At 31.6% G+C, this 14,665-nt stretch overlaps 1 protein-coding gene across 1 annotated transcript in view; it reads left to right on the top strand.

The window, feature by feature from the left end:
- Window positions 1-11,489: 11,489 nt before the first annotated feature.
- LOC124544529 (paired mesoderm homeobox protein 2B-like) overlaps window positions 11,490-14,665 on the top strand; it is a 41,049-nt gene continuing 37,873 nt past the window's right edge. The window contains exon 1 of the mRNA XM_047123126.1: window positions 11,490-11,718. Within this exon, the coding sequence (XP_046979082.1) occupies window positions 11,490-11,718 (229 nt within the window). The remainder of the gene's footprint in view (window positions 11,719-14,665) is intronic.

Genomic DNA, 14,665 nt, shown 5'->3' with positions numbered 1-14,665 from the left:
ATTCGGCTGTCTTTAGAAAGCTGTCCTGATTGAATGTTTTTTTCATAGGGTTTAATTTTGGAGAAAGAATCCGAGTAAGATCAATTTTTAAATTTAAATATATATAATACTATATTTGTATACGCATTTTTTATTTCTGTTTTGTAAGCTTCGGTCATCCAAAACCAACCGAATTATATATTACTTTACTTTTATTTTTAGTTTCCATTTTATTTTACGCACGGTTTAACTATAACAGCGCCATCTCGGTTTTCTGAATAAAACTATTTATATTTTGTCTTCCAATAGATGTCCTTAGCGTGCTTATGAAAAAAGAGATATATATAGCTGGTATACTAATAGATGGCAGCACATTTGAAAATGTACTTTGGTCATAACTTCTAGATTTGTCGATAGATGTCGGTAGCTAAAACATTTCTAGGTATTTTTGAATCTAAGAATTCAAGTCTCACAATGCTCATAACTGAGGATTAAACGGGTGCTTAACTATTTTATATATTTGAATTTAGTGATGTTACCACACACTTTTTTCGTCGAAGAAATTAATATAAATAAATAACTGAAATAAGAATATCACATGTTTCAAGGAACACCGTATGTAATGTTAAATTGATTATTTGTTAATGAAAATTTTGTAAGGTAATAATAAGGTTTTCGATAAATTAGTTTTAGCTACAGTGTGAAATTTTTGTTAATAATTGTAGTAGGATTTTTTAAATGATGTGTATACGATAATATAAAATAAAGTATTGTTCCAATAGATTGTTGAAATCACTAATTTAAATTTTTGAATTAAATTTCAACTACCGATTTGTAACTTCGGAATAGTTGATTCCGACCTGCTAAGAAGATTCAAGTGTACGAGTGTACAAATAAATTTATTTGTTTGTTTGTGTAAAATTATCGAATGCATATTCTACGTTTCTTATTCTATACAGATAAATAATCTTGTATTGTAAATCATTATCAATAATGAATTCGCAGTATTAAATAAGGTTCTTTTTTTACTTAAGACTTAATTTTATTGAGTGGTGAAGGTAAAAATATTTTTGAACGTAAACTAATTGGACTCCAGGAAGAATGTATTGACTGCGTAATCGTGTATATACCTAATATTAATTTGAAGTTTTATATTGGAGTGTTTGATGTATTAAATAGAGATTTAGATAAAAAATTATATTCAATAGAACTTCAGTTACTAATAATAATAATCTATGAGCTGTGGCCCATGTCGTCGTGGCCAGCGTCGATCAGTGGCTTAAGTCTGGGCGAGCACTGAGTAATCACGTCGAAAATTTATGTCCATAATTTATATAGTCGGCGGTAAAGGAAGAAAATTGTGTCATAAAATTACGCATAATGTATCTGATGGATGAAATTTAGCCCAATATATACGATCCGATCCGCAGTGCAGTGGCCTGGTGAAAAAGCCCTAATATGTCTTCCCAGGGAAGTAGATTTTTGTCTAGATGCAAGACATTTATGAGTTGTCGCCAATACAGCACCAACATATTGAAAGTAGCTACATGGTTTAACTTTTATAATTACAAGAAAGGTGTTTTGTTGACTTTTTTGTGTTTGTATTGATCATATTTGTTACGGAGTTACGTTAAATGATATAATTTATTGAAAGTTCCTGATACAGCCCGGTAGTTAAAATGAAGATATATTCTCAAATTTTTCATTTATTATTTGTCTTCTCTTTTATTATATTTAATTTGCGTTCTAACATATTTTTATGTTTGAATACTAACATATGGCTTCACGTGTGCAAAAGCAACATCAGACGATTCAAACGTAAGTATAATACTAAATATAAGTAAAAAAAAATCAACTTAATATTTCTCGCGTCGGTCATGTCGGTTTGTCTACAATTTTCGCATTTGCACTTGAAAGTCCGATACGACACCGAGGGAGCAAACACTCCGAGGTTTGGGGGGGAGGTATTGGGGATTCCGCAAAGCCAGGCGTACGAAAAAGCCAGGCGAGGAGAGCTCGGGGCGTCGAGGCAAACACACCGTCTCGGGAGAGCCGTTCATTAGTTGTTCAAACAACCCGACGGCGGCCACTTTGACAAGCGGCAGGACCTGCTCGTCCTCCATCTAGAGGATTCTTCCCCTTCACTGATCTAAGGTTAACTAAAGAGCTATCGGAGCTGCACATTGTAAATAGAGCGGTCTGTTGTGCTAATGAACCGCTCAGAACTGAGAATCAATAGTGCTCTCGTGATATACAATTCGCTGGAGTGTTATAACATTATTTTTCGTGTAAAAGATTGTTCATTACAAAGCTGCATACTTTATTATTCTATATATAATACAGTTTATGTGGCGATCTATATCTTAAATCGAAACTAATAAATCTTCCACAAATTTTGTGAAATTGTGCTATCTGTAATCTTATATTATAGTCTACTGAATTAAAGTTTTATGTATATACCTGTATCTAGAAGATTTAAAATTTTACTTGGATATTGAAATAGTACTTAAAAATTAAATTATTTATTCCACACATATTTCTTTACGAATAGACGGATGAGTATACTCAATTAGTCAAATTAATTTTATTATATTTTAGTCCATTTTTACACAATAATATGAACTTAAATATTGTTATGACATTTAGTTAAGCTGAGATGGTGCAGTGGTTAGAACGCGTGCATCTTAATCGATGATTGCGGGTTCAAACCCAGGCAAGCACCACTATACATATGTGCTTAATTTGTGCTTATAATTCATCTCGTTCTCGGCGCTGAAGGAAAACATCGTGAGGAAACCTGCATGTGTCTAATTTTATAGAAATTCTGCCACATGTGCATTCCACCAATCCGCATTGGCGTAGTGCAATATGTTCCAAATCCTCTCTTTAATGGAAGAGGAGTCCTTATCCCAGCAGTGGGAAGTTTACAAGCTGATACTTTATGTACTACTTTACTTAGTTAAATTATTTATCTCATTATTTGTATGTATATTTAATTGTCGCAAATTGAGTCGTCGGAAATTAGTCGTCCACTTCGTTTAGGTTCTAGTTTTATAACTAACGTATCATAAACATTTAGTACTAAACTCATATATAATATATAGACGTACAATTTATATTTTCTAAGTACATTGCGGTTTTCTAGTTGTGTTGTGCTTTGCAATAACGATAATGTCACACTCATTAATCAGTGACGCAGGTGTATTGTCATACCCCTTTTGGCTTCGAGCAAAATACTATAACGTATTTATCGTACAAATAAACGACGAATCCGTCGAACGTTACTATTAAATAAGAAACTTATTCCAGTTAATTGATGTTAGCTTTTCTTATAACAGATTATTTCATAGTTTATTTATTGGTAGGATTTTTTGGTAGGTCCCATTTATTCTACAGCTACAAAGCAATGAATAGTATTTTGTATTCTACCTCATAATTACAGGCAAAAGGGAAGCTTAGTATTTTTGTCGTCGTATTGATAATTTAAAGCTTAGTTAATATTTCTTATAGACCTATATGATGGTGATCACTTAAAATCAGTTGGTTCAATAGGCTGTTTGCTTATTTATAGTATAAAAAATAGTGTATATTTTTCAAAGTTTTAGTTACATTGTTCAAGTAAAGCGTTGCTGAAAAATGTAGGGTAGATATAGCAGCCGGTAGCCAGTAATCATGGCGATTGGTAGGTCATCAATCAGTGGCTCAGGTGCCATGTCAGGGCCGGTCGTCCCACTGAAAACTCTAACGCCTCTATTCTACGGATTGTAAGTAACTATGTTACGTAAGTATCTGCACGTTTAAGTTAAAAATTAAATAATATAAAGTACGCTAAATTAATGTTTGTTACTTATTTTCATTATTCTTTTGTGGACATCAGTATTTATTGATAACTAACCACCAGACCCGGCTCTGCATGGATATAATAAGGGTCTTAATATAACCTTTATATTATAATATACATTATACAGGGTTATTGGTAATTCGACGTATATCCGTTAGGAGGTGATAGGGGTGACTATTTGCAATAATTTGAACCCCCATATGCATAATCCAAAAGTGAACCATTTTTGAGTTATCACTTTTTTTAGCTTTTTTCAAAATTTGTCAAAAATGCAACTTTATTTAAAAAAAAAGTATCAATTAAAATCTATTTTTTTCTTTTGTTTTATAAAAACGATGAAACACTGGATTTTTGTCAATATTTACCAATAACCCTGTATAATTCTATTGTCGGTATATTTTTAACCGTTATCTTCAACAATCATCATGATATTACTGTCAATTGAAATTACCTATTTATGATATGTATCACTCCGTCTTTTGGTGAAAACCGTATAACAGACATTAGCGAAATAATCTGTGTCCTTGTGGCATTTAATAGCACAAAATCCAAAATAGATAAAACAATTTCGTTTCGTAGTTTTTGAGTTTATCGTATAAATACGAGGTAAGTGTAATTTATTTTATTTTATGTAGTGATGGTAGCTTGGTGCACCTTCGAGCAGTTTCCACAAATCGAGAAGCTGTAAATGTTCACAATATGGGAAGTTATTTTATGGTATTAAATGTTTGATTATAATCAAACAATTTTTGGATTTCATGGGTTGCCAAGTTTGGAATTATTTTTTTTATTTTCGGGAAATACACAGAGTACAATAGAGCAGTAATATGAAAAAAAAAAACAATAAAATAATACATAAAGCAATCAAGTTTCCACTGTTATATATTACAAATTAGAAGCAGGAAGTAATAAAGACTAGAATAGTTATTTAAAGAATTAAAATAATAATTACAAACCCAAAAAAAATATTAATATTAGTGATTAAAAATTTAAAACATTAAAATTTAATAACAGAACACAATATTAACATTTATTGATTCAGCAATTTATTGCTGTTCTTTTTTAAAACTTAAAAGGGAACATGAAGATTTAATAAAAACCTTTGAATTTGCACCCGTGATAATAATTTGTTATGTTGGTTCATTCGCCTTGCATAACGAAGCCTACATCCTACAACTACAACATTTAAAAAAGCTGACGCTACACAATGGATCTTAAACTTCATGTTAGTTGGATCTAAGATAAATAATATACTTTTGAAATTCCTCATATTATTTTTAGCTTTAATTAAGGTCACGGAAAAACTTTGTAGGTCTATTTTCGTGCGTCAAACGTAGGTACACGTCTTCCTCACAGACATCCCTATACAACAACAACAACAGCCTGTAAATTCCCACAGCTGGGCTAAAGGCCTCCTCTCCCTTTGAGGAGAAGGTTTTGGAACTTATTCCACCACGCTGTTCCAATGTGGGTTGGTGGAATTCACATGTGGCATAATTTCTATGAAATTTGTCACATGTAGGTTTCCTCACGATGTTTTCCTTCACCGCTGAGCACGATATGAATTATAAAGACAAATTAAGCACATGAATCAGCGGTGCCTGTCTGGGTTTCAACCCGCAATCATCGGTTAAGATGCACGCGTTCTAACCACTGGGCCATCTCGACATCCCTATGTTATAGTCTATTTTTTTCAATAATTCACAATTTTCAATATTTCAACATATTATTTTTAACAGTTATAGTATAGTTAAATACCAGTTATATATGTCTTAATAGAAAGATAAGCGTATAATGTTGAATAGAGGTACAAATACAGAAACTAAAACAGTAAGACTTATTTTTGTATCTTATGTGTCTTACGAAATGACTCTTTCTTTCGATACTAAATAAAATGTTTATCAAAACAAGCTTATCCTGTTCTTTTTGAAACTACTGAGCCAAAAATAAAATAAAAACTAATTTTTAATGCTAAAATCTTAGAGAGAACGTCTTGATTCCAATTTTTCGGAACGGGAATATTGTACTAGTCTATAGTATCAGTCTTTTGTGATATACGCAAAGGGGGCTTAGGTATATGTATCATCGAAAGTAAAAAAAAAATTGTTCTAAGTCACTGAATAAACTGCATAGAATTTATTGTAATCTAAATTTATATGTATTAATATATAACGGATATTGATTATAAATTATTCGTGTATATGGTAAAATGACTGCACCATAATTTGGATGTGGTAACAGTAAAAGTGAAACTTAAAATGATTGTATTAACTAATATGATTGTATTTTTTAAATGTTGAAAAAGAGTAACTACTGAATTTCTTGCCGGTTCTTCTCGGTAGAATCTACTTTCCGAACCGGTGGTAGCTTCACTTAATTGTAAAATGACGATTCAAAAGTGCTTGTAAAAGCCCACTTGAATAAAGTTTATTTTGATTTTGATTTTGACAAAAACCTTATGTCAATCATAATGCAGGCTAAGATTCGCAGTAAGTGTTCTATGACGCGTAGTTTAGTTATATGTTAATTAAAAACAGCGATGTATGAGGCCACCCGGCATGTGGCCCCTGGGGCGCAAATTGAATTAGACGACGCACGCATTCGCCCATAACCGCGCATTATCGGATTAGTTGCAACGCGCTGCTCTAGACTGACGATTACAACTTCTTTGTTTTGCTTTTGATTTTTATTACCAAAAGAAGTGTTATTCTTATATCCTTTTATCTATATTAAGATTAACGAAAGAATCTTTATTCATTTCATTAGTATTTTATGGTATATGGCAATTATTTAGGATCACGACACCACCTACTGATTTTGTTGACACGGTAAGGCATCGTCTTCTTTAAAAAAATGTTAATAAGGTACCTTTAATAATCACTCTGCAATTCGGTAAAAAATAAGCTCTGTTAACAATGAGTCTACGTGCTCTTGCGAATATATTGTAAAAAGCGAAGATTTTATTATACGATACGATTATTATTTTACGATGTATTTTCAAACAATGTCATACGCTATCATAACAAGTGTAGTTACGGTGTTTAGAAATCATCAAGTGCCAATAAAAAACTCCGCCTAAACATAGGCGGGATACTAAGTATTTACCTAATTTTTTCAACTAATGTGAAATGTTTATGTTAAACTGTTTTAATACACACGATATTTTAGTAAAATTTAAGGATGGCTGAATAAAATAATGATAAATGAAATATTTTAGAACGTTTGACCTTACATGAGAGATATACCTAATAAATATTAACGTTTTTTTTTCTTTAGAAAGATAATAGCTAAAACAATTAGTAATATTTTTATATCTTATATAATATTACCATAATAATCGTAAATCTATAACAACGGAATAAGAAAAAAAGGTTTTACGGGAACAGAAAAACTACGCAGCAGTTGTTTGATTACAGGTCGCTAAGTGATCACATATATTACACAAAACTTGTTTTTCCTTCCCTTACGCTGAGTAAATACGATGTCAATGGATGTGAGTGTCGTTCGTTATTTTAAATAGATTTTTTGTTTATTGCGCGCAAATTTATGTTATAAAAAAAATTAATAAAATTAGGTATGACACGTACAGTATCATATATATTGTATATTTAATTGTTTTCTAAAACTTTTTGAGTAGTATCTTTTGTGGTACCGTCCTTACTTCTCATTTTTCATAACACAAGCGCTTTAGCTACTTCCATTGGGATCAGAGTAATGTGTGTGATGTTGTCCAATATTAAATATTATTATTATCTTTGTATATAACATAGCTTCAGTAAGTAAATAAACTATATGAAAACATGTTGAAATATTTCTTCACAACGGGGTCTAATAATAATCGAATATTGTTGTGTTTTATATTTCCGCAAAAGAAAAAGGTTAGCCTGTCTACTGGACAGAACCGATTTATTTGACTAGTCATTCAAATGAGTCAGTCTGGAGCTATCTCCAGCAACATGAGCAAATTACTTAGTCCTAGAGCGATATTTGTAAAAATCATATGTTGGAGATAGATCTGATTCTATGTTTTCACGGGATTTTGTTGAAAAAGTTAAAAAAAATAACTTAAATATTTCGCTTACGCTTGTTATAGGTACATACATTTAGTGAATTATTTTCATTATTAAGTATCACTAATGTGATAAACGTGATTCACATTAATCTTTACTTATGCAATAGGCTATTGGACAATGCGAAAAATAAATTCTGAATTATTGTAATCAGTGTATATTATGAGTTTAAAAATGGTTATTTACTAACGAAAGTTGAAAATAATACTTAATTTATTCAAAAATTTTTTTTTCAAACGTTTGTCACGTGACATAAAACGCTCCTGATTTGCCGGCCTTATAATGAAGTCACTTTCTTGTAAACTTTGCTTTTCTTCTACATGTACCACAGATTTAAATACAGGAAAGTGACGTCACCGACCCCATTGCAGCGCTATATTGTCCAAGTAGCTTTTTTGCGCGCTATTTAAATATGGAATTTTTAATATGATATTTTGAGCCAATATGTACGAGAAATAAAAAACACAACTTTTAGTGGGTTCCTTAACTTCTACTAAATAATATAAAATGAATTTTAAAAACCAGTCAAATAGCCTATTGTACAAGAAATTAAATAATATTTTTTAAATAGATTTTTAGGTAGTTTTTATGTAATCAATCATTATATAATTAGTACATTACATATTTTCATCCTACAACGTAGCGCTACCATAGCGTCAAAGTCGATCATTAAGATTTCTTACATAGGTAATGAGTATAAAATTTTGGATTAACTTTTTTGTATCCATTTAGTTTCATATGAGTGATTACTTTGACAAACGAGTGAAAAACTATAGTACACAATTTGAAGACAAGATGGAAGAAACTTTTAGAAATTATATTTAAAAGAATGCTATTGCTGTGAGGAATGTTTACAAACTAGTCCTATATGTACCGGTCTAACCTTGTACCTAACTAATTTTTTGTATCTTATCATGCAACCTGTTCAATTAGCCGCCGCTTGCTGATGCTGATGATGATTTATTATTTTTTATAGTATGTACAACGATTTGACAAAAGATTCTTTAAAAAAACTAAATCAATTATATCTCTAGAATTAGATGCATCGTGTATTGAAATAAGAATATTTATAAGATCCATAAAGTGATGGCACGGTATCGCTGTGTTAGCGATAAGACCGCCTCTTGTACATCTTTCCTAACCGTGTCTATGTGATTTCTTTACTGGTGTACAATAAAGAGTATTTTGAATTTTTTTTTGACGGAATATATTTTGTAAGAATATACCTGCAACGGGAAATAATCTGGCACATATACATAGTATAAAACACGTTATTTCATGTCCTCTGTATACTGCTCTTAGGTTATACAATTGTTTTTTTTTTTGCAATTTTCATCAATCAGTAGTTTATTTCTTTATTAATATTATAGTACTTTTTCCACTACCTGTGATTTTCAACTTTCTTAGCAGAAAAGGCAATAATTTTTATTTTGGTTCTTCAATTTAAAAGTTGTATATAAACCTTTTCATATCCATGTTAAGTCGGGATGGATCTAGTATCTACTAAACCATATTGCAAAAGCATGGTAGAATGATCTCGAGACGTCCTTAAGAGTATTTTACATTATCCTTGTTTTCGATTTTCAGAAGATATGGAGTATATATACATCACTAAATATTATAACACCAAGTCCTCCCAGTGTCTCATCTGTCTGTCTGAACTCGATAAACTATTTAACGGATTTTAATCCGGTTTTCAACAACGGATGCAGTCGTTCAAATGCGCTTGCGCCGCCTAAACTAATATATTTACATTATTTTAAATTGTATATATTTATATATGTAATTATATATTTCTCTTATTTTACACATACGAAGTGGAGATAGGTAGCGAGTTATCATCGGTGGGAACAACATTTGTCGCTTATTGTTATTGTCGTTGTTGAACCTCTCTTACTGGATATGTAATAATTCGAAACCTTAATAACTGTGTTTTAAGTAAATTCTTAATCATCCAAAGCAATATTTCGTATCGGCCTTTCTTTTATGTAATAGTTATACAGTTAGAATCATCAACAACAAAAAACTACATGCATTATCTAATACATCAAACGGAAAAATAAAAAAGGGAGTAACTGTGTTGCAATTACGATGAATAATAAATAAAGTGGCGGGATGCGTCGCTAGTCCCGCGGGACGACGCAGCGCGTTGCGTCGCGAATATTATACGCGTCATTTTCTCACGTACCCTGTAGTGGTGTGCCTTATGCAATGCCTTATTGTTCGCCTCCCGCAGCGTACGACTACACAGGGAATAACATGCTGGTAAAGACTATTTACATTAATTTAATTTTATGTTTTATTTCTATTTTTTGATTGCCAAAAGTTTTGCTATCGCTTAGACCCAATATTCATTATTTTGGTATGACTTACAAACTAAGGTAATTGATAACACTATGACTAGCACTACCATTACTTAATATGAGTTCGCATTTTTCATTTTTAAACTTATATAACATTGTGGTACATTTTCATGATCTACTTAACGATATTATTAGCATAGTCTATTAATTTAATTCCGACTATTCGTTAAAGGACATTTATAATTACATAATTTAAATCGGAACACAACAATATGTATTGCTGGTAGAATATTTGTAACTTTACAAGCTTCCATACAGACCTGGCTCCAAGTATTAAATATCTTTTTTTTTATTTTTAATTTTAACAGCGTATTACCATTTTCAAGATCTTACTTTTTCATCCTTCTTTTTTTATTAAGAATAAAACTAGTACGTAGGTACTATATTATTTCAATAGTACCTACCTGGAAAGTAAGATAATAAAATATTCAACATAATATAATTAATTAATATTATGTTTCTTAATATTACTAATTAAAACTTTATTTTATAATTAATAGTTTTCAAAATTTCCATATCAATTAGGCAACTCGTCCGCCACCCGCAGCTGAAAAGTGTTTCACAAATAGCTCACAACGGCCACCCTAAGACAACGATCAATCACTTGCGAAACCTTTCCTCGCACCAGATCCATCTAAACTTTTACAATATATCCATAATGTTATTTACTCGTAGGTATAACGCTTACGACAAAGTTGGAGTGCAATAGGGTCCCGATTAAATATACCAACAGCCATTCATTAGTACCTACCTGGACCGTTAATTACAACTTTTTTATTTTCCTCAATGACAAAGAAACTGTCGGCGAAAAGAAAAGTAGACAAGTGTCGTGACATGCACCCTCGAGCGTAGCGCGGAGGGGACGAGGGTGCGGGGACCAATGGGGCGGTGTACCCGACCGCCGGGCTCGCCCATTGGCCCTCCTGGGGGTGCGGCCCCGCCCCCTCCTCGAGGCTCGCCCTTATTGAATTAGGCTTATCATTCGATTTCAAGTGGGGCGAGCGCGCGGTCCTCCGTGTCGGTAAAAACTATCCTTGTGATCCGATACCATCTGTAATCGGCATAATTCGATATACTCGCGGCTCATCCAATTATGTGGCTGTGAGCTCTCGCGACCTCCGACACGCAAAGAACGCGCCCCGCGCGGCGCGCCACTTTTGGCGGGAGCTGAACACTTTTCGTTTCTTAGGATTCGGAGCCGATGTTAGAAAGTGCGTTAAAAAAATAGGTGCAGCAATGGAGTACGGGTATCTGAGCGGTGCCGGTGGTGGGTTCGACAGCGGTTGCCTGGGTTCCGGCGGTGGAGAGCTGTCATGGGGCGAGTTGGCGTCGTGTGGGCAGATGTCACAAGCTGCCTACCGCTACCAAGGCATGCGTTACCAACCGCCGCCGCCTCAGTGTGCGCGACCTCAGGATGCTGCTATGAGGAATCACCACATATTCCCGCCGGCCATGAATTTGCAACGTAAGTAACGATTACATTACTGTTTTTTCCGTCGGACGGTCTTAAAAATAATACCAATCTTTATTTCAGAAAAACAAGTTTTTTTTTAATAAATTATTCTATTGAATGTGCTTTAGAAGTAATTTTATTAGCTAAACAAACAGACTCTACGGCGCACATGTAGCACAAAAGTTGTTTTTCTAGCATAAAAAAGTGTTGTAGAAGGATTAAAGGATGATCAAAGTTGTGTTATTTGTATTTATTTTCTCTCAGTTTGAATCAAAATACAACAATGTTTACAACCTTAACCACTATGGTTATGATTTTTAATTTGGTTATAATAAATTAATTTTAATATAAATTAAATACGTAATAAAAATCTTCAAAACGGTATTCACCAAATAGACGATCAAAATGCTTAAAAATATATTGTCTTTTTTTAATTAATGAGCTGATTGATAAACTGAAATGTTTTGTATAATTTCATTACCGATGCCGTAGACATCGTTTGGCCCCTTGTCGCTTCTGAAAGACCAGCTCTTGATTCTTCTGATTACTGATCCTACAATCTCTCATTAAAAAAAATAATTTTGTTAACCAATAACCTAACCGTTTAGTTGCATGCTGATAATAATAGATAAAATTCATTGAAAAGTTATTAGGTTTTGTCACTTAAATACTAGTATATTTCACTGATAAACACTATGATAGTCAGGAGTAATTATTTTCTGAATTGAAATACTTACTCGTACATACGGTGGTTATAACCATTTAATTTGTATAATTGTAATGGTTTATGTGAATAAATCATTCTATAACTGACGTATCTACTAGACTGCGAGTGAAACAAAGTCTTGTATAATATAATAGATTAATTAATTTAGAATAAAAGCGAATATGTTCGATTACGAACAGAACAGACCGTAATGACAAAAGACATGTACCTCCGTTCAGTGTGAAACAACAAACATGCAGGCCAGTAGTATGGGGACTAAATTCATATAAATATTCAGGTTACGAAGGCTTATTTGCATGTCAGATTCGAATTAGCAATAGCAACGTCCAAGATGCATGAAATAGTTACTTCTCAAAGCTGTTTTTTTATTCTTTGTCTGGTTTTTAAAAGTTACATAAAATATATCTGTTATTTACATTGAAGTTCTATAAATCTAATTATTCTTTATTCAAGTAGGCTCATAGAAGCTCTTGAAGCTCATTGAATTAAGTTTCAGTATTTTTTATTTTGCCTAGGAAATGATTTACTGGCTTATTTATGGTAAGTATATAAGTAAGAGGATAGAATCTATAATAAAAAATGGTGTGTAGATGTAAATTCTATTCTATTTTCGAATTTGGGTTCAAAAGAAATGTCTAATGTTTTTTTTTCACCACATAAAAGCTGTGAGTACCTAAGTATTATGTAAAAACACATGTTAATATTTAAGTATATATGATAACATAATAATTGTTAAGATTATAATTAGTGTAGGAGTATAATAATCATTTATGAGAATGAAAAAAATAATAATTCAAATATTAAGTCGTCCACATTACGTCTTCTGGAACAGGTGCCCTGCTGCACTTAAAAGAAGGCTCCAACCTATACTGTTTAGACGAAATAAGCTGAATAAATATATGTATATATATTTTTTTATTATGCTTTTTGGATGTTAAAATATTAATACTATAAATAAAAAAAAACTCTAAGTACTAAACAGACCGATATTATTGGTTCATTGAATAATTGAAATACATTCCACAAAGGTTATCTGCCTCTTTTATAAAATAATATCTCAAAAATTATGGGTTGAAATTTCTCGTCTTTTGATTTGTATTTTGAAAAAAAAAACAAATATATCTTTAATATATGTGCATATATTAAATCAATTATAAAAGAGACGAACACATAAGGCATATATAGTGAGAATAAAAATTACTTCTTACACCACCAACCAAGAAATCCATGATGTTACATCCTTTGCACGGCAAGTTCATACATAATTCAAGAACCATAGCTAATTCCAATACCAGAAACAGTATTTCGATTTAAACAATTAATTAATAAATCTGCTATATTAACAGATTTACACAAAGACTCTACAAACTTTTTTGATTAATGTATTTTTATTTAAAACACAACACTTAAATATTTAAGTTTATTTTACTCTCAGACTTCGAATGATATTTTCGGGGACATTCAAAATGCCATGTATTTACGAATAGCACTGAAAATTTGATATGATATGATAATTATGTTATATAATTGAGAATGAGTTGTTTATTTTTATCTTGATTTTGTAATAAGTTTTGCAATATAGCTTAAGTATTGTATTATATTCAAACGGGGTTGATTTACGTTTTTACGAGTTTTTTTTTTCAGTTCAGAATGTATAGAAATTATTTAAGAGCCTAACTGTTATGGTTCATGTTAATTCAGGAATTAAAGTTCAATCTCTAAAAAATGATTGATATATTTGTTACATGTATCCCTTGTATATCAATATTTATTGATATAGAGTAGATAGAACTATTGAAAATTTTATTTGCTTATATTATATTTTTATAATCGTAGAAAAAGAATCAGATTCGGGATATATAACTTACTCAACTAACAAGTTAAGCCATACAATATTATTGCTATAGTGGTTTTTGTTATAAATATCATTCCATAAATAATATTTAAAATGCCAATATTGCTATTCTTAGTTATAAATATGTCTCGTATCAGATATGTTTCGATGCTCTCAACTAAGAATCGTTTTTAAAATCCTTATAATATTTTGAATTAATTATAAACTTTGATCGCTATCAAAAGTCACCGTTACATGTTGTTTACTAAAATACCTACGTTTCGTAAATATGATTACACTTATTTCGTAGTGAGGCCAAAGTAAAATCGTTTTCATTTGGTAACAAGTGGCGGAATGATGGGGGAAATAAGACGACGTCATGAAACAAAGAGTGCCTT

Source organism: Vanessa cardui, chromosome 4 (assembly GCF_905220365.1).
Source record: "Vanessa cardui chromosome 4, ilVanCard2.1, whole genome shotgun sequence".
Classification (NCBI taxonomy): Eukaryota; Metazoa; Arthropoda; class Insecta; order Lepidoptera; family Nymphalidae; genus Vanessa; species Vanessa cardui.
This window is presented reverse-complemented; position numbering and strand designations above follow the sequence as displayed.